Source organism: Zingiber officinale, chromosome 8A (genome assembly GCF_018446385.1).
Source record: "Zingiber officinale cultivar Zhangliang chromosome 8A, Zo_v1.1, whole genome shotgun sequence".
NCBI classification, from domain to species: domain Eukaryota; kingdom Viridiplantae; phylum Streptophyta; class Magnoliopsida; order Zingiberales; family Zingiberaceae; genus Zingiber; species Zingiber officinale.
Genome location: NC_056000.1, coordinates 129330598 through 129348893, shown reverse-complemented (window position 1 = coordinate 129348893; position 18296 = coordinate 129330598). Strand labels below are relative to the sequence as shown.

At 37.2% G+C, this 18296-nt stretch overlaps 4 protein-coding genes across 4 annotated transcripts; all 4 read left to right on the top strand.

Annotated features, from left to right (window-relative positions):
• The first annotated feature begins 2346 nt into the window (after positions 1 to 2346).
• On the top strand, positions 2347 to 8229 carry LOC122010226 (starch synthase 1, chloroplastic/amyloplastic-like). Its single transcript, XM_042566690.1, has 15 exons — positions 2347 to 2640; positions 3744 to 4189; positions 4779 to 4856; positions 4946 to 5070; positions 6127 to 6208; positions 6303 to 6476; positions 6590 to 6671; positions 6778 to 6869; positions 6953 to 7015; positions 7097 to 7186; positions 7276 to 7400; positions 7475 to 7583; positions 7661 to 7716; positions 7805 to 7844; positions 7931 to 8229. The coding sequence occupies exons 1-15, from the start codon at positions 2424 to 2426 to the stop codon at positions 8084 to 8086; spliced, it is 1935 nt and encodes a 644-aa protein (XP_042422624.1). The 5' UTR covers positions 2347 to 2423; the 3' UTR covers positions 8087 to 8229.
• A 168-nt stretch (positions 8230 to 8397) lies between these two features.
• Positions 8398 to 9237, top strand: LOC122010225 (phytolongin Phyl1.2-like). The gene has a single exon (XM_042566689.1). It carries the CDS (start codon positions 8509 to 8511, stop codon positions 9235 to 9237), a length of 729 nt encoding a protein of 242 aa, XP_042422623.1. The 5' UTR covers positions 8398 to 8508.
• Positions 9238 to 9997: 760 nt separating this feature from the next.
• LOC122011245 lies at positions 9998 to 11326 on the top strand. The gene has a single exon (XM_042567640.1). It carries the CDS (start codon positions 9998 to 10000, stop codon positions 11324 to 11326), a length of 1329 nt encoding a protein of 442 aa, XP_042423574.1.
• Positions 11327 to 14535: 3209 nt separating this feature from the next.
• On the top strand, positions 14536 to 16032 carry LOC122012843 (reticulon-like protein B18). The gene is made up of 4 exons (XM_042569500.1): positions 14536 to 14780; positions 14863 to 15034; positions 15436 to 15501; positions 15572 to 16032. Exons 1-4 carry the CDS (start codon positions 14564 to 14566, stop codon positions 15573 to 15575), a joined length of 459 nt encoding a protein of 152 aa, XP_042425434.1. The 5' UTR covers positions 14536 to 14563; the 3' UTR covers positions 15576 to 16032.
• Positions 16033 to 18296: the final 2264 nt, after the last annotated feature.

The window sequence follows — 18296 nt, the reverse complement described above, 5'->3', positions numbered from 1 at the left end:
AAACGGAGAAAAATCCTCTATAATATATCACAACTTATATTCAGGATTTTAAATCTCTAAATTCGTTAAGGAAGGACTTAATATTACAACTTATATTCAGGCATTAAGCTTTTATCTACTGCTCTTTGTCCCCATGTCGCATAAATGATGAGCGCATAAGATTTTTGATGTAATAATCAAGGGTCGATTTTTAGGAATTGATGATCTAAAATTTATCTCACCATACATATTGTTGGATCGTGATCGTTCGATAGAGGAGGAGGAGGGGGGGGGGGGGGGGGGGGGAATATCAATTTAAAATTTTATCGAAAAGAGTTAAGCACAGCGGAAAAAGAAATGAGCCAAAGACGACACAGAGATTTACTTGGTTCGGAGCCTTTGACGACTTCTACTCAAGGCCCGCACACAAGAATGTTTTCAGCGGACAATTACTAATAATTCGAATAGTAATTACAGAATTGATGTACATGAATTAATTAGTAAAATAAAAATCGACAATTAGAAAAGGAAACAAACAAATTAGAACTTTGTCGGAGAGCTTTCACAGCGTCGCAGGAGCACTAGAGATCGAAATGAGAGTTGTTATTCTGACTCCAGTCTTGACCCTCCTTATATATGAGATTCAGGGCGCCTGAAACCTTCAGGGCACCCTGGTTGTGACGTAACTGAGCCAACCAGTGAACTCCACATGGCACAGTGACGTTGGGAATGGATTTTGCCTCCGGGCGCTTAGGTACCTCCCAGGCGCCCGGACCCTGTTTACTGCTCTTTGACTCGCATGAGATCTCTGACGTAATAACGTCGATTTTCAAAAATTGATGATCTAAAATTTATCCCACTATATGTCTGACATCTATGTACATATACATCTTTCTTTATATTTATGAGACCGACAATAAATTATCGTTAATATAATGAATCTATATTTTTTTAATCTACTGCTCTTTCGTATTAGTCAAGTGCAAAAGGATTAAATAATTATCTAAATTATTTAGAAGAATATAATATAAAAATATCTCATAGGTAAAAGTTAATAATAATAATAATAATAAATTTTTCTCTCATTCAATTTTAAAATTACATAAATTAAATTCAAAAATAAAAGTTTGACTTGGGTTTTGATTTTTTTTTACAACTATAAAATCAAATTTTATTATAATTTTTAATTTTTTTATAAGAGTGGAGTCATCCGTACACGAGCTGGAAAACAAATAATATATAAACTATTTTTTTTCCTTATTAACTAGAGAACAAAAAAAACAAAATGGATTAGCGTTTTTAAGTTTGGACGAATCCAATAAACCAAATCGCATGAGTAATTAATCAAAATCAGACCAATCCAATAAATAAAAATTGATTAAACTATTTCTTTTAATTGATAAAACGAATCGATCGATCTTTATCATCAAAATCAAATAAATTAAACTGACATAATCGATTAATTAGATTGATGTGATTAATCGATTGATATTGTATAGTTAAATTATCAATTTAAGTCACGTAATTACTATTTGATTAAGTATATTTATAATATAATAGTGGACTGATAAAATTTTGATTTAATTGATTTATCAATTTTAAATAAATAAATAAATAAAATATTTTATTACAAAAATTGATTAATTCAATTTAATCGTTTTTATGGCTCACCTCTACAAATTAATGTGTTAATAAATTTATTGAGTCGTTTTGCTTATTAAATCCAATAATCCACTTTTGACTTGTTTTTTTACATAAACAGAGATTTTAATTTTAAATTTATAGTTTTTAAAATCCTGAAAACCAAATTTTATTTCTTATAACCTGAAACCTGATTTTTTTTTTTATTTTAATTTTACATCATCCGTAATATAACTTGTTAATCTCCATAAATATAACTTTTAACACACATATCATAATTTAATTAAAATTTAATAGCATTTACAATTTAGTTTAATAATAATTATTAAGTAAATATCTAACGTGAAAAGATCACCTTTATACAATTTTATGTGGTATTCTGACTAACTCTTTCACATTAATCATGTGAAAAAAAAACTAAATAATTATTTAAATTATTTAAAAGAATATAATATGAAAATGATCACGTAAAAGTTAAAAATAATAATAATATTTTTTTTCTTTTATTTAACTTTAAAAATTAGATTAATTGAATGGTCGATTTACAAATTAAATCTAAAAAAATTGACTTTGTTTTTAAATTTTTAGAATTTTTAAAAAACGATAAAATTAGATTTTATTTTAATTTTTAAAATTTTATAAAAGCTGAGTCAGCAAATTGAACATGAGAAAATCACGGGCCTCCCTTTATATAAACTAATTATCTTTAGCTTTTTCCTTATTCGCTTTAGTTTTCCGCCTCCTCCTCTCTTTATTCCTTACGTCTCTTCCCTCCCATCGCCTCTTGCTCCGCCCCACCGCCCATGGAATTGCTGCGCGCTCGACCCTCTCCCCAGGCCGCCGCCAGCTTGAGGCCGTCGTATCGGCACCGTTTCCTCTCCGTCGGACCGCTTCGTCGGAGCATAGCGTTGCGGTGTAAAAGAGAGGACCAGGACTGGCCGACCCTGGCTTCCGGGAAACCGGCGGAGGCTGAGAATGGCCCGCTGATGGCTCTTCCTACCGCTCGGGTTGAACTCAATGGTGAGTTCCTTTTTTTTTTATTATTAAATTTTTCTTTTTGAGTTCGTTGACAATGAGTTACTTCGGCGTAGTAATCTGCGGGAGGAGTCGCTGTGGATCGAATTAGGTTTTGTTTCTGTTAGTTCGTAGTACGGATTTAAATTGCATTAGAAACGATTAAAGCCTGTGTCTTTTCGAAGTACCTTCTGAATGTTTGAAACCTTCGATTTGCCCCCGTCCGCCGTTAACAGTGACGGCGGAGTCGAAGGCGGAGGCCTTTGCGACGAACGCGCCGGCGTTCTTGGTGCTCCCCTCCAAAATTTCCATCTGTGTAAACGAAGATTTTCTAAATTCGGGGGTACCAAGATAAATTTTGAGGTGTGTTTTGAAAAAAAAAATAATCATAAATATTTAGAATATTTTTAAAACAGACTCACGGTGGCTGATCGCCTGATCCAAGCAATCCAGTGGGGCCAATTCCATCGGGGTCACAAAATGAATATAAGATTTTAAAGGTTTACATCCCGATGAAAATTCAACGAACCCACTGGCCCATGCTACTTTCGGCCTCCAAATTCATTCTTTAATGAACCGTCAGTTCTGCCCATATAGTTTCCTTGGTTTGTGTTAACTTGTAATTGCAATCGTTATTCTTTTTCTTGGTTATGTTCTTTTACTCTTATCAACTGGTGGCGAATCCTATCTTTTTTTTGGTTTTGACATATTTGATTTCTATGATAACTACAAAAGATTAAATTTTTTGAGAATACTGATACATGCTAAAGATAGTATTATAGTTGGTCGTAAAATTTGTGTGGCGCATGTTGATTAGATTTTGTAGATGGGTCAATTTGTGTGGCGCATGTTTACCATCAGCTGGTCATTATTTGTAGAGGAATTAACAACAAATTCAATGCCTTGCTTTTCTGATTTATGTTTTAGATTCAAATGAAACATTTATCTACAATAAACTTCAATTTGCTACATATTATTTTTTTAAGCTTTTTTTAGTTCTTGTTCCTTTCATTGTTATCATTATTATTATTTCGTGTGTATGCATGTATACATCCGTAGTAGTTTCTTAATTGTCATTCTTTCTGATAAGATGTTAATTTAATATATAGGCAATGGAATGGTCTCAGTTTCTGGAATTCTTGATACCATTACTGAAGTTGAAGATTCTAGCCTTTTCTCTAATACCATTGTCAACGAAATTGAGCAAGACAAAGTTTTAGTTTCTGGCAATGTTCTGGATCTTACTGCAGAAGAGAATGAAATTGATGAACAAGAGAAATCCAAGGCTAGTATAACTCATAATATTATTTTTGTTAGCTCTGAAGCTGCTCCTTACTCAAAAACAGGAGGATTAGCGGATGTTTGTGGTTCATTACCTATTGCTCTTGCCTCAAGAGGACATCGAGTAATGGTGATCACTCCAAGATACCTAAATGGTGTTTCGGATAAAAACTTTGTTAATGCAACTGATCTCATGGTGCGCATCAAAGTTTCATGCTTTGGAGGAGAGCATGAAATCTCTTTCTTTCATGAATACAGAGAGGGTGTTGATTGGGTATGCCCTTTTAATCTGGATACATGCAACTATATTCTTCCATTCTTGTATATGAAATGAGATGAATCTTAGTAATTGACTGATGCTTATTGTGAGATGTAAAGTTGTTAATAATCTATCTGCACTGACATGTTTATTCATTTAGAATTGGATATTCCTTCAGTAATATGCAATTTTCTAAGGTGTAATCTATCACCATCCTGATTCACCATATTTTAATTTCTGAGACTCTTGCACAAGGAAACTTCTTATTTTGGCGTGTTGAAAAGATTCATACATTCTGATTTCAGAGTAGACTGTTTGTTATCAGTGGCATAAAACAATACCTCCTTTTATGGTTATGGTGTTCATTCTGAAATTGCACTTGTTCCATCTTTCTTTTAACCTCTACCTGTTTGTTTACCATAATTTTTTTAATCAGACTTCAAATATTTGGCTAAGAGAGAAAAAGCAATGCATCTCATTCTGACTGCCAAGTCGCAAACATATGTTCATGCATGCGTGTTTAAATATTACCAAACAGATGTCCTTCATCACAGCAGCCGTATTTATTCTTAAATAATCCGTCTCATTTGTCTTGTGTAATTAGGTATTTGTTGATCATCCTGCTTATCACAGACCTGGAAATCCGTATGGCGATTCAAGTGGAGCTTTTGGTGACAATCAGGTTTGCCCTAATGAAATTACCAACAAAATATGTGATTATAAGAGTACATTTTCTGCAATCATATGAAAAAGAAATGTTTAATTTTGCAGTTCAGGTTTACAATCTTGTCATATGCAGCTTGTGAGGCTCCATTAGTGCTACCTCTGGGAGGTTATACATATGGAGAGAAAAGCCTTTTCGTTATTAATGATTGGCACACATCACTTGTATCAGTGTATGCACCTACAATCCAACACTAATTCTTACAAATATTGTTGAATGTGATTTGTTTATATGATTATATTCTGGAGCAGAATCTTTTTTAAAAACATTTTCTTGGGAGAACACATTTATTTTATGGCCCAGTATTAGCTGATTCTTGCCTATCAAATTCTTCTGCACACTTCTTTTGGATCCTCAAAGAACTCAAATTTGAAAGTCAATTTATTATGAGTATAATAATGTCTTAGGAAGTTTCCTTAGACCGACCATAATACATAATCAACTAGCTGTTTAGTGGTTTCCCAATAACAACTAGATTACAACCAGTGACTGCATATTTAGTGATCTTGTTTCTGCAAAGTCTAATCAATGAATGCACATGAAATTATTGACAACCACGAGAAACTTGGCAACCAATCTCAAGGGTCAGTGATATTTTACTTGCAGTGATGGTATGTATAAGTTTGATGAAAATATAATTAATAATGGAACTGATTCATGTAGATAATATTGTTACTTGGTAGAGCAAATAGCTGTCGTTAATTTGTCTCCATTGAGTGTAATTCCTGATGATGAATTTACAGTTTGCAGTATGTATATAACCTATCTATTTGTCTTGGAACACACAAAAATATGAATTTTGTAACAGTTAAACTTTGATGTTTTAAGCATAACACCATCTGTTTTCCGGATACTATGAATTGGCTATATTCCTTGAATTTGAGATGCACTTTTGACTCAAGCATACTACTTGCATTGCTTGAAACTTATGTACAATGTAGATAATCCATTTTGTTCACCAAGTTGTTGAAAAATTTATTGAATAGGACTATTATGGGAAATATGCTGCATATTGCATTAACTAAAAGAAACATTCAGACTATCCTTATCCTTTTAAATGAAAGATGATGATCAAAGACTTCATCTTTGTGTTGACGTTACTGCCAAATTTATCATCTTATTTATTTGAGAATTATTAGAAATAATTTCTATGTTGTTTTTTCTTTAATTGTTTATTTCATTAAAAGGCACTCTCTTTTGATGTTTTTTTTTAATGCATTTAACTTAGTCTTCTGGCTGCAAAATATCGTCCACATGGTGTTTACAAAGATGCTCGCAGCGTACTTGTTATTCATAACCTCGCCCACCAGGTAAATATATGTTATTTAGATGTTATTTCCTGATGTTGGTACTCATATCTACTATTTGGATTCTCATTCTTTTCACTTTGCTTTCTATCGGAAGGGTGTAGAACCAGCAATTACATTTAGCAACTTGGCACTGCCTACAGAGTGGTATAGTTCTCTTGAATGGATTTTTCCTACTTGGGCTCGAAAGCATGCGCTTGACAGGGGTGAGGCGGTTAATTTTCTTAAGGGTGCAATTGTTACATGTGATCGAATAGTCACTGTCAGTCAGGTCCTTTTCTACTCTTAACATCTTTTCCTCTTTATATCAATCAAGTATTGTATATGGTTAAAGGAAGTATATTTCTCTTGCCTGTTATTTTATCTATTTGCCACTGGTGACAGGGTTACTCTTGGGAAATTACAACTTCAGAAGGTGGGAATGGTCTAAATGAGCTTCTAAGCAACCGAAAATATGTTTTGAATGGTATTCAACTATATAACATATCTCCATTCCTTTTATAAACATAATCAGATTTTAATATAACTATAAAGGGTGTGAAGGTTCTCTCATACTTAGTTCTTTGTCCTAGGAATCACAAATGGGATTGACGTCGATGAATGGAATCCTACTTCAGACAAACATATTCCGTTCCATTATTCAGTTGATGATCTCTCTGGAAAGGTTTGTTAGAATGGTGGTTATTTCCACATGTCATTGGGATTGATTTCACACTTTTCTCACTTGTAGTGAATTAAACTATGCAGACTCAGTGCAAAGCAGCTTTACAGACAGAGCTTGGTCTTCCTGTCAGGCCTGATACCCCACTGGTGATGTTCTTTAAAAGTCATCATCAATGACATGTTTATGGCTTATAAATCTCATTGTGAAGTGATGATAATGGTTCGCAGATTGGATTCATTGGAAGATTGGATTATCAAAAGGGCACTGATTTGATCTGTTCAGCATTGCCAGAGTTGTTGCAAGATGACGTCCAATTTGTAAGTGCATTTTTTTCACAAGTGCTTCCGTTTGTGGCAGTATCGATCTCTTGTTTCCTTCTCACTCGATGTGCTTTATCCTGTTTCAGGTTATGCTTGGATCAGGGGATGCAAAAACTGAAAGTTGGATGCGTTGGGCCGAATCTGTCTACAACGAAAAGTTCCGTGGATGGGTCGGATTTAACGTCCCAGTTTCTCATAGAATAACTGCTGGGTATGAAACTATCACTAATATGACGTTCGATCATGAGAAAGCAAACTCTGATACTTTTAACTTTGTTCGATCAGTTGTGACATATTCTTAATGCCCTCGAGATTCGAACCCTGCGGCTTGAATCAGATGTACTCCATGAGATATGGGACTGTCCCTGTCGTCAGCTCCACCGGCGGCCTCAAAGTGAGATTTGAAGTGCCGTAGTTTATTTCAGCATAATTCAAATAAACTCCTGACCTCGTTTCTTTCCTTCGGTTCAGGATACTGTTGAGAATTTCAATCCCTACGCAAACGATGGCAGTGGTCAAGGAACAGGGTGCGTACTTTATATATGATATGGTCGTATATGATCTGCTCATTTCCAAAATGATTTTTATGATATTTTTGGTCGGAAACATTGATAGGTGGAGATTCTCACCGTTTTGCAAGGAGGCCATGCTAGCGGTGAGTCTTGTAGACTGTCTTATCTTTGTTATTATTAGGATGGAGCCAGCAATTTCATATTCTTCCTTTCATTTTGATGTTTGCAGGCATTGAGGATGGCAATTCAAACGTACAGAGAACATAAAACATCCTGGGAAGGGCTCATGCAGAGGGGAATGTCAAAAGATTACACCTGGAACAGTGCTGCGATCCAATACGAACAGGTCTTCAACTGGGCATTTACAGATCCTCCATACGTTTGATCGGTGGTGGATTTTGTCGGCCTTCTGGTTAATAGCAATTTTTTTATATATATAATTTCGTTAATGCACCCAATTTTGATCTTTCTTGTAAAGTAAATAATGTTCCTATTTTATTTTTCTAGAATAAAGTTCATATTTTTCGAGTTCTTCGTGCCATTGTAATAATTCATTTTCTTGAGCCTCCAAATCCATCCATGGTTATAGAAAGAGGGACCGAAATGTAATTGATGTGAAACTGTGGGGTTTTCTGAGGGGCCAATTTGAAATGTTCTATTAATGCAACCTCGGAATCGGGGGAGTGTCCCATTGATGTTATCGTCGAAACAAAATTATAAATCGTATATGGATCGTGATCGCTGGGTTAAGAACGCCCGACGTCTCCGCCCGGTCTCGAGCAATTCCACGGTTGTTAGCCCACTCTGATGGTTCCTTTGCTCGCCGCCGATCCTGAGCATCCGATTATCTATGTGTGCGTCGCCCATGGTACCACCGTCCTCGCTGAGCTCTCTCGCTGCGCCGCCGATGCACCCCTCGACGGCGACGAGAACCACCATCTGCCTTCGCAGCTCGCGGACCAGTGCCTCGCCTTCGCGCCCCGCTTCCACCGCCAATACTCCCACACTGCCGGCGGGCGGATCTATGCATTCCTCATGGCCGACCCTCTCGTATTCTTCGCCATCGCCGACGACGACAAGCCCCTCGCCCCCCTCCTTCTCCTCGAGCGCCTCCGCGACTCATTCTCCTCCTCTTCGGTCCTCCATCGCCGCTGCTCCTCCTTATCCGAACCCCTCCCACGGCTTTTCCTCCAGGAGGACTTCCTCCCGGAGCTCCGCCGCATGGTTTTATCCCTCGGCTCCTGGACAGAGGAGCCTCCCCCATCGACCGCCATCCCTAATCCCGTTACCAATGTTCCTCTTCCATCGCACTCAGACGAGGATCAGAATCAAAAGAAGAAGAACAGTAAGATGGCGATTTCAGTCGTCGATCGCGACATTGACGATTCCGACCCTGGAAATGGTGATTCGAACTCGGCTCCCAAACTCTGGAGCCAGTATGTTCGGAAAATCATTCTCATCGATCTCCTGCTCTGCTCCCTTCTCCTTGTAGCTTGGATATTGGTTTGCCGGGGCTTCCAATGCATCAGCCATTGACATCCATCTCGATGTGGTTGCTGCTGATCTCTGCTCCATCATTACGAGCTTGAATATCGCTGGTAACCGATCTCCCAGCTCTCCCTTTCTTTATTGCTTCGAGTTGATTTACCTTTCCGTTTGCTTTTGATTTCACACCCCCTTGTTTCTCTGTCTGTATCACGTCTGCATACAATTGTTCTTGTGAGTTTGAGGAATTGATAAGAAGCTTGAACTTGAGGAATTTCACTCTCATTTATGTAGTTGTTTGATCAAATATAATTTATTAGACTCAAAGATTCTTGGATAGGTTTTGATGTTTGGATTGAAAACAATGGATTTCTTAATCTTTGCCTAGGAATATATTCTTTTGGCATTTTAACATCCTAAGTGAATATGGAGTTCTTACTTATCGGTATTCATCCCTCGAAAACTAGGTTAATGTTCCAGACAAAGATTGAGCACTACTTTAGCTAGCTAGCAAAATTGTATGAACGATGTGTTTGTTATTCCTATCTTGTCTCTTAAAGTTATTCCTCCCTTTACTTTTCTTCCACACAAGTTGTTCCTATATCTTCATATTCCTCCCTTTTTTCTCCATTCACCGGAGATACGTAAAAACATTTGATTCGAGGAGTCGTTGGAAGGTAAGCAAGCTCCTTCACAAGTTATTCCCGATACCATACTTAACTCCTTGCAGACGAATAGGAATCAGTTGCTGAGACTTATTATAATTGTGATATAATTCTTGTTAGATAGTTTGCCATTGCTAACCTCCTATATGGAAGAAAGAACGAGTCGGAACCAGTTTCAACCGTTTCGCTTTTGGATGCCATCCTGGACTAGCCCGAATGGAAGAACTTGGCGTCCTACTCCAAACAGACAAAGATCGATCGCCGGTTCTTCATCCCAGCCTTCAGCCCAGGCAAAACCAATATCTCCCATGCCAACATCAGCATCTCCAAGACCAACCGCAGCTCGAAAAGGTTCTCAACAGCCATGTATGAATGTACCACACAAGCACCATTCGGCGCAGCCCCATCCCAGAGACCAAAATAGCAGACCGCCAGTGCAGTCTCGGACGAAGATCAAGTCCCCATCGACAATGAGAGAAGCCTCAAAAGCCCCCGTGCAGATTCAACCGAGTTCGAGAGTTGCTCAGGTGAAGTCACGGCCTCCATTAAAATGTTTTCTGCCTGAAACAAAGAGCAACCCAACAAATCAGCCAATTTCACAAACAATAACCTCTCCCTCTTCAGCCATCACATTGCTGCATAAGTTGCAGGCACAAGCCACATCTGTAGAAGAAGATACAAAACTAAGTTCTAAGTCGTCGGCGAACCCCGTAAGGCGGGAATCGAATCTCCGACATGTAACTGTTAATGCCATGGAGAAACCTGAGCCTTCACAACTACACAACGTAGAAGACACATCCAAACAAAGTGAAGACTCAGACTTGAAACCTGAATCCGTCAACATAAAAACCGAAGTAGCCTCGGTGTCCAGTGATGTTAACATAGAACAGAGACGGAGTTCTAACGAAAAGGAGCGCAAAATTACAATTTTCCCTGTGTCGAAAGATTCATTTACCGACGGCAAGCGAGCTATTTACGAGGAGGAGATCAAGGAAGGCCTTTCTACACTAAAACAGAAGATAACTGCTGCCAATTCTGGTCAAGGAAGGAGCAAAGGTTCATCAGTGAATGTCATTACTTTAGCAGGCAAAAACAATGGAGCATCCATGGTTATAGGCTACGACGATAAGCTCGGTGAGGACAATCGCAATGGAGAGACGGCTTTCGCCTCCAGCATCAACAATAATGTTCAAAGCATCAATAACTCGGCCATCGAACAGAGTTCATGCAGTGTTAGGCACCCAGGTGTCCACTTGAAGGTCTCTAACCGATCATCGGAAACTTTGGCTTCCGATAAGGCAATGAAGCCTCAAAATACTGAACCGAGGACTTTCGCGCCACTCCAAGGCCAAATGACCTCTCAAGAACCAAGAATCCGAAGACGATGCCTTCGAGCATTGTTTATGGAATCCAGCGAGAGCGATATCGAAAACCCCCCAAAAGCCTCGACGTCATGGATGCCGCTTCAGCTGTGAAGAGAAGAGGAAAATGGAGAAGGGTACAAGTAGAGGGAGCCGAAGAGTCGATTGAATTCCGAATTGTGTGCTGATGTATCAATGCTAAGTCATGTTATATGAAATACTGTTATCATGAGGTATGGAGTTCAAATCTCGGCATAGTTGAGATAAATGATTCCCTCATGTGTCAGTCACTATTCAAAAGACTAATAGTCACTTGTGATTTACTTCCTCTGCATTGACTTTGGGATGGGTTGGCAATGGCTCGAGTAAAATCTTTGACTAGGGGATTTTTTATTCCAACTCACAATTTATGGCTGAGTTAGTAGACTTATGAGAGAACATGATTGTAAATGAACTGAACATTTACAAATATGTTTAATATTCGATTTGGTAAAAGTTTATTTATATCTCTTCAATATATACAAAATCAATTAAATAAATAAATTTGAATAACTTATTAAATTAAACAAATAAGTTTGAACATAAGTGTTTAGCTTGTTAGGGGGCGTTTGGTTTAGGGGAATAGGAGTGGGGAATGAGAATGAGAATCATTGATTAGCATTGTTAATGTTTGGATTATAGGAATAAGAATAGGAATAAGGGAATGAATCCTTGAAATTGGGTAATAACTCATTCCCATGTACCTCCCCTTCAATGAGTCATTACCCTATTTTCATCAATCAAAATATTCTCTTATTCCAAAAATACCCTTGACCTAAAACTAAAATTTTCTCCCTTAATATCAAATATCAAAATTTATTTATTTATTTTTTCTTCATATCACTTCTCTCTCCTTGTTCTCTCTCATCATATTTTCTCTCTCACCATTTTATCACACATTTTCTCTCTCCTATCACACTCTCTTTCCTCTTTTTTCTCATCATACTTTCTCTCTCCTCAATCTCTTCCATCACACTCTCTTCCTTCTTTTTTTCATCATATTTTCTCTCTCATCGCATTTTCTCTCTCCTCAATCTCTCCCATCACACTCTCTTTTCTCTTTTTTTTTTCTCATCACACTTTCTCTCTTCTCAATCTCTCTTATCACACTCCCTCCTTTTTTTTCCTCAACACACTTTCTCTCTCATCATACTTTCTCTCTCATCATCTCTCCCATCACACTCACTATTCTCTTTTTTTCTCATCACACTTTCTTTCATCATACTTTCTCTCACCTCAATCTCTCTCATCACACACTCTCTCTCCCCTCATTTTTTCTCATTACATTTTCTATCTCTTCATCCTCTCCCATCATAATTTCTCTCACATCATATTTTATCTCTCATCATGCTCTCTTCTATCACACTCTCTTTTCTCATTTTCTCTCATCACGCTTTTTCTCTCTTCATTCTTTCTCATCACATTTTCTCTCTCATCATATTTTCTCTCTCATCATACTTTCTCTCTCATCATTCTCTTTCATCATAGTTTTCTCTCACATTCATCTTTCTCTCACATCTAATTTTTTTCTCTTATTTTCCTTTAAGGGTAAAAAAGGAAATATTGACTTATTCCGATAGAAAGTATGCAACTAACCAAACATTGCTTTTAAGAGTGATTCTCATTCCGATTCTCATTCTCATTCCACAATACAATGATTCTCATTCTGATTCTCATTCTCATGCTCATACCAAACGCCCCCTTAATATTATAAACAAAGTTTGTAAACAATGTTCGTTAACTATGTTCATTAGTCAAACTTTTTTATCAACATACTATATAAAAAAAATTTAAAAATGAACAAATAAGTTTAAATTATCAAACTCAATAACTAATCAAACAAGGAAAAATTTTAAATAATCAAACAAGTTTGAACTGAAAGTTCGATAACATTTAAATGAATAAAATTCAAATCAAATTTGAATTGAAACCTCGATAGCATCTGAATGAATTAAGTTCAAGCCAAACTTGAACTTAAGCTTAAGCTCATAAAAAATAAACTAAATCAAATTTGAACAATCATTTCACAGACTTAATTCATTTTACACTCGATTTAACTTGACTCAGTTATTTCATCAAACAAGTTTAAATATCTCAAAACTTATCTCAGCTTAACTTATTTACAACTCTATAAGGGGTAAACTAAATGAAGGGTAAATATTTGCTTAGATTCAATTGAGTGAACAATTCGTTCCTCTACTTGCGAGTCAACTAAATGCAAGAGTTCAAAGAATAGAATATAGAAACAGTCCATTAAAATTGAATCTAGTTGACTAAAGAGTCGTTTGAGTTGGTTATGAATTGTACGAAATTAAGGTAAAAAATGCGCTCCATTTTTTTTTAAATCATTAAAGTTCCACTTTGGTTTTTGTTATGCACCCCATCTTACTAGCATATACAATTACCTAAATGTTTTTCAATATAGTGTTTCTATTTTTATTTTCCATACAAATTCTAAACTGTCAGACGCATTACTGTTTTATAGTTGCAACATGTTGCAATAATTATGATTTTATAATTACTATAACGTAATATTTATATTATAATAATTATAGTTTTATAGTTGCTACAATATGAATTCAACCCTATTAATTTACCTTATTTTAATAGTTATGAAATCATAATTGCTATAACTATTGTAACGTCTATTTACTATAATATACATTCAATCTGCTCAATATTCATGTTGTAAAGTTAAATTATGATTTCATAATTATTATTATGCGCTGATTTAAAATATGGACGGAAAATAATAATAAAAATAATATACCGCAGGACAATTTATTAATTTTTCCATGAGCTTCTAGTGGGATAAGAATGAATAAAAAATAAAATAAAATGAGGCACCCCTTTTATGATTTGAAGCTGCCCTACGATTTTTAGCCCTATTTTCTTTTACTTTAGATTTGCATTCCATTTCCAACCGTGAATTAATCATAAAGTTAAGTTTACTCAATTCTCTTTAATTAACTAGCAATTATAGATAATAACAAAAAAAACCACGTGATTAAAATCTTCCGCTTTTAACGGCTACTTCGATTTAAAAGCAGCAACGGCGACTTCTCTTCTTACTAATTAACACGCGCTTCGTCGTGTCCTCAATTCAATGGATTCCTCACCGCCTCCTAAGACTCCCTACGTCCGCTCCTCCGCCGAGCCCCGGCACCGGAGCAAATCCGTTTCCCTCCTCACCGCCTCCGGCGAGAACCAGATCATCCCCTTCCACGCCAGCACGCCTTCCAGCAAGCACCACGCCCCCCCCCCCCCGGCGCGGCCCCCTGCGGGAGACGGAAGAGCCCAGCCGCCGCGGCGATGGCGCTGATGGTGTGCGCGCCGTCGCTGAGGAGATCCCGGCGGTCCAGGAGGAGGCTGGAGAAGGACATTGTCGGAGAGGAGAGGGGGCAGGATGGTGATGGCGTTGACAATGGGAGAGCGAGGAAGACGAGGCGGAGTAGATCATCCAAGGTCGCCGATAGCAAGGAAAGGTTGAGTCCTGTGCCCTTCTTGCCTCCTCCCTGTCCAGTAACAGGTACTATGTTCATCAATCTTTACTATTTGTCTATTTTAGTAAAATAATATTTTAAAAATTGATTCTGATGTATCTCAACAAGAATCGAGAGACACAGCAATCGACTGCGAGGATTGTCGCGGTGCCCTAGACGGGATACAAGAACGTATCTTCGAACTTGTGATGTGGAAAAATGCAGCTAAATCCACCTTGTGGTTCGGCCTAGGCACCATGTTCTTCTTGTCTTCTTGTTTCTCGGAGGATTTTAGCTTCAGGTAAGACTTTAACAATCGATTACATAAAGTTTCTTCAGCATAGGAAGTTCAATTTTAGGGTTCATTGAATTCCTTGCAGCATGGTTTCTGCAATGTCTCAACTTGGCCTTGTAATTTTGGGCTTAGCCTTTTTCACTTTTTCAAGGATTCCATTCCTCAAAGGTTCATTCCTTTTGAACCTTCTCTTCAACACATATAACTAATTTTGAGTTCTTATCAGTAATTTAATTCCATTATGTTTGCATCAGATTGCACCTATTCTCCTTTCTGGGACCATGTATGGCCACTTGATAACCCTTAGGAGGTTCTTTGCAACTTGTAAGCGCAATGAGAAAAAAAAAAAAAAAGTGGTGTTGGATTTTACTTTTGCACCTATTGATGATCCTATTATTTTGTGATAGGTTTTTTTGTGAGTTTTACTTTGCCAAAACTCTATTCTTGCTACTCGCATCAGATTCATTGCAAAGGTATGGACCATTACCTAAATCTCCCCTCACTAACTAGCATTAAACCTCACAAACTTGCATAATTTGCCAGTTGAGAGCAGCTTATATTGCATTCAAGAAGCATGGAAATCTTGACCGCGCAAAAAACTAATAGCAGTCTCCACAGCCACATTATTTTGGAATTTGTTCAGTGTCAGGTCGCGTATCTTTGCAAGTACAAGAACAGACTTATGATGTTCATATGTTATTTCTCAAGGTGTGAACTAATCTTCACTAATGATGGTTGTTCCTCATGTACGCAACTAATGCAGCTTTGTTTCATATTCTTTAGCATTTATTTCAGTGGTAATACTTAGGTATAACCATCAACACGTAGAAGATAGCGGGAAGGTAGAAAGTAAAGAAGAGATTCATTAAGCTGATTTACCTTTAGAACAAGAACAAGTTCAACTATGAAGCCCATGTATATTTAGTGTTGAGCTAATCCTTGACTTTTAGACCAAACATTCTGATGTTATCATTTTGTTCAAGTGTGTGCTCTTGAAATCTGTATTTCTGTGTTGTAATATGAACTAAAAATGTAACTCTTTGTTTAAAAAAAAGTTAGTCAGCTCTTAAGCACCATCCAAATGATGATAAGAGAGAGATTATTGGATAAATTGGGCAGGACAACAATTCTGCTGCTCATACTGATAAATTCAGGTGTGGAAGATGACTTTCATTGAATGTTGTTTTTTATGGGGGGTATTCAATCAAAAGATTGAATGATTTTCATTGACTTTTTTTTAATGATAGACTTTTATGGAGTTAGTAAATATGTTCCTCCTCATGTCAACATATTTTATTGTTTAGAGGGGATCACACTTACTTGTTTTTTTAGTACAAGTAGCTACAGGTTTTGCTATGACTTTTTACTACCGTCTGACTGTTAAGTTCAATACATAATGACTGTGTATGGAATTTATGGTTTCCATTGGTGTAAATCCAATCACCTAAATTTGAGATGAAAAGCAATTCCCCATAGGTAGTAAATAGTTATCCATTAAGCGGAGGAAATGGTATCATAAGAAGCAAAAAGATTGATACCTAGCTAACTTTCCTAATTAAATATTGTTGCTGTATAGAACGGACTAAGAGGGTCAACTACCTAGCTAACTTTCCTAATTAAATGTCGTTACTGTATAGATAACTCTTATTGTGAAAAGAACTATTACCCTATAATTGATAATTAATGGGTAGAGCCAAAGAGTGTGAACTATACAAGTTCACAATACCATTTGATTAAATGAAAGAAGAAGCTCCGGTGTATAGAGAGGACCTCGCCGTTTAAGAAATAACCATAGAAACGAAGGAATCCACTTTTTTTTAGTATCATTAGAATTTATTATTTTCAGGTGAAACGGTTCGGTCTGGGTGGGGCTGCCCGGGCCGGGGCATTACAGATGGTATCAGAGCGACCTTGCGACCGTGAGTGCGCCTGTGGCAGGAGCACCCAAGGCACCACCTATCGAGGGAGATTCTGGGATTTGTCTTTGGTGTGATTCATGGTTACACAACGAGGGTGTTGTGTCTTTAAGTAGGGGTGATTGTAATACCTCGGTTCTGAGATTCTGGTTAAGTATGGCTTAAAAAGGTTAGCTAGTACTATCTATATCACCAAGGTGCACTTTCCTTTTCGGAAGCCCAAACTTAAGAACTCCAAAGTTAAGCGTGCTTGCCTTGGAGAAATCTAAGGATGGGTGACCTCCTGGGAAGTTTTCCAAGGTGTGTGCGAGTGAGGACAAAGCACGCTGAAAGGACCTCGGGTGGTCTGTGGAGCTAGTCGTCAACCCGATGGGCAATTCTGGTGGCGTGCCCAGTTCAGTTCAGGTGGGGCCCGCCTGGGCTGGGCGTTACAAATGGTATCAGAGCGACCTTGCAACCGTGAGTGCGCCTGTGGCAGGAGCACCCAGGGCACCACCTAGCGAGGGTGACTCTGGATTTGTCTGTGATGTGATTCATGGTTACACAACGAGGACATTGTGTCTTTAAGTGGGGGTGATTGTAATACCTCGGTTATGAGATTCTGGTTACACAACGAGGACAAAGCACGCTGAAAAGACCTCCGGTGGTTTGTGGAGCCAGTCGTCAACCCGATGGACAATTCTGGTGGCGTTCCCAGTTCGGTCCAGGTGGAACCCGTCAGGGTCGGGGCATTACAGATGGTATACTAGAAAAAAGGACCAGATTATGCAATGATGAGAATAAATAAGAATATTTGCCAAAAGCAATTGATCAATTATCTTTTGAGTAGATTGATTTTTATTGACTTATGTAGAATCTCGCATAGTTATGAAAAGAATTTTATGAAGTTTTATAGACTTTTTTGTAAGACTTTTACAAACATTTATAAATTTTTTCATGAAAACTTGTGGATTTATGAGAAAGAAAAATTCGTTTCGTTATTGTCAATATGATAAACATCGCTTCACATTCGATTCGCTATTGTATCTCTCCATGCATTGACATTTGCTCGTTATTGTTCTTGAGTATCAGATAATTGATCAAAGCAATTGACACCATAAACTTGTTCTGGTAAGGATGATGAAGCTGTTGAAAATTGGACCAACAAACAAGTAAATAAATTACTTGTCTTACACTAACAATAACAACACTACAACACCCTTTTTGTGGATCACTCACAATTATAAGACAAAGAAGAAAAATAAAAAATTTTGACTCACAAATTGATACTTGATTAATGAATGAAACTAAATACAAGGTAGAGTATTTATAGTACTCTTCATACAATCTGGACCGTTCAATTAAATTAAATC

Bases quoted from the DNA above. Each gene is read 5' to 3' on its own strand.
- LOC122012843 (XM_042569500.1), top strand. From the start codon at position 14,564: ATGGCGCTGATGGTGTGCGCGCCGTCGCTGAGGAGATCCCGGCGGTCC. The intron at 14,781-14,862 runs GTACTATGTTCA...TATCTCAACAAG, and splicing joins TCCTCCCTGTCCAGTAACAG to AATCGAGAGACACAGCAATC. The intron at 15,035-15,435 runs GTAAGACTTTAA...ATTTTGTGATAG, and splicing joins TCGGAGGATTTTAGCTTCAG to GTTTTTTTGTGAGTTTTACT.
- LOC122011245 (XM_042567640.1), top strand. From the start codon at position 9,998: ATGGAAGAAAGAACGAGTCGGAACCAGTTTCAACCGTTTCGCTTTTGG.
- LOC122010225 (XM_042566689.1), top strand. From the start codon at position 8,509: ATGGTTCCTTTGCTCGCCGCCGATCCTGAGCATCCGATTATCTATGTG.
- LOC122010226 (XM_042566690.1), top strand. From the start codon at position 2,424: ATGGAATTGCTGCGCGCTCGACCCTCTCCCCAGGCCGCCGCCAGCTTG. The intron at 5,071-6,126 runs GTATGCACCTAC...CATTTAACTTAG, and splicing joins CACACATCACTTGTATCAGT to TCTTCTGGCTGCAAAATATC. The intron at 7,401-7,474 runs GTATGAAACTAT...TTGTTCGATCAG, and splicing joins TCTCATAGAATAACTGCTGG to TTGTGACATATTCTTAATGC.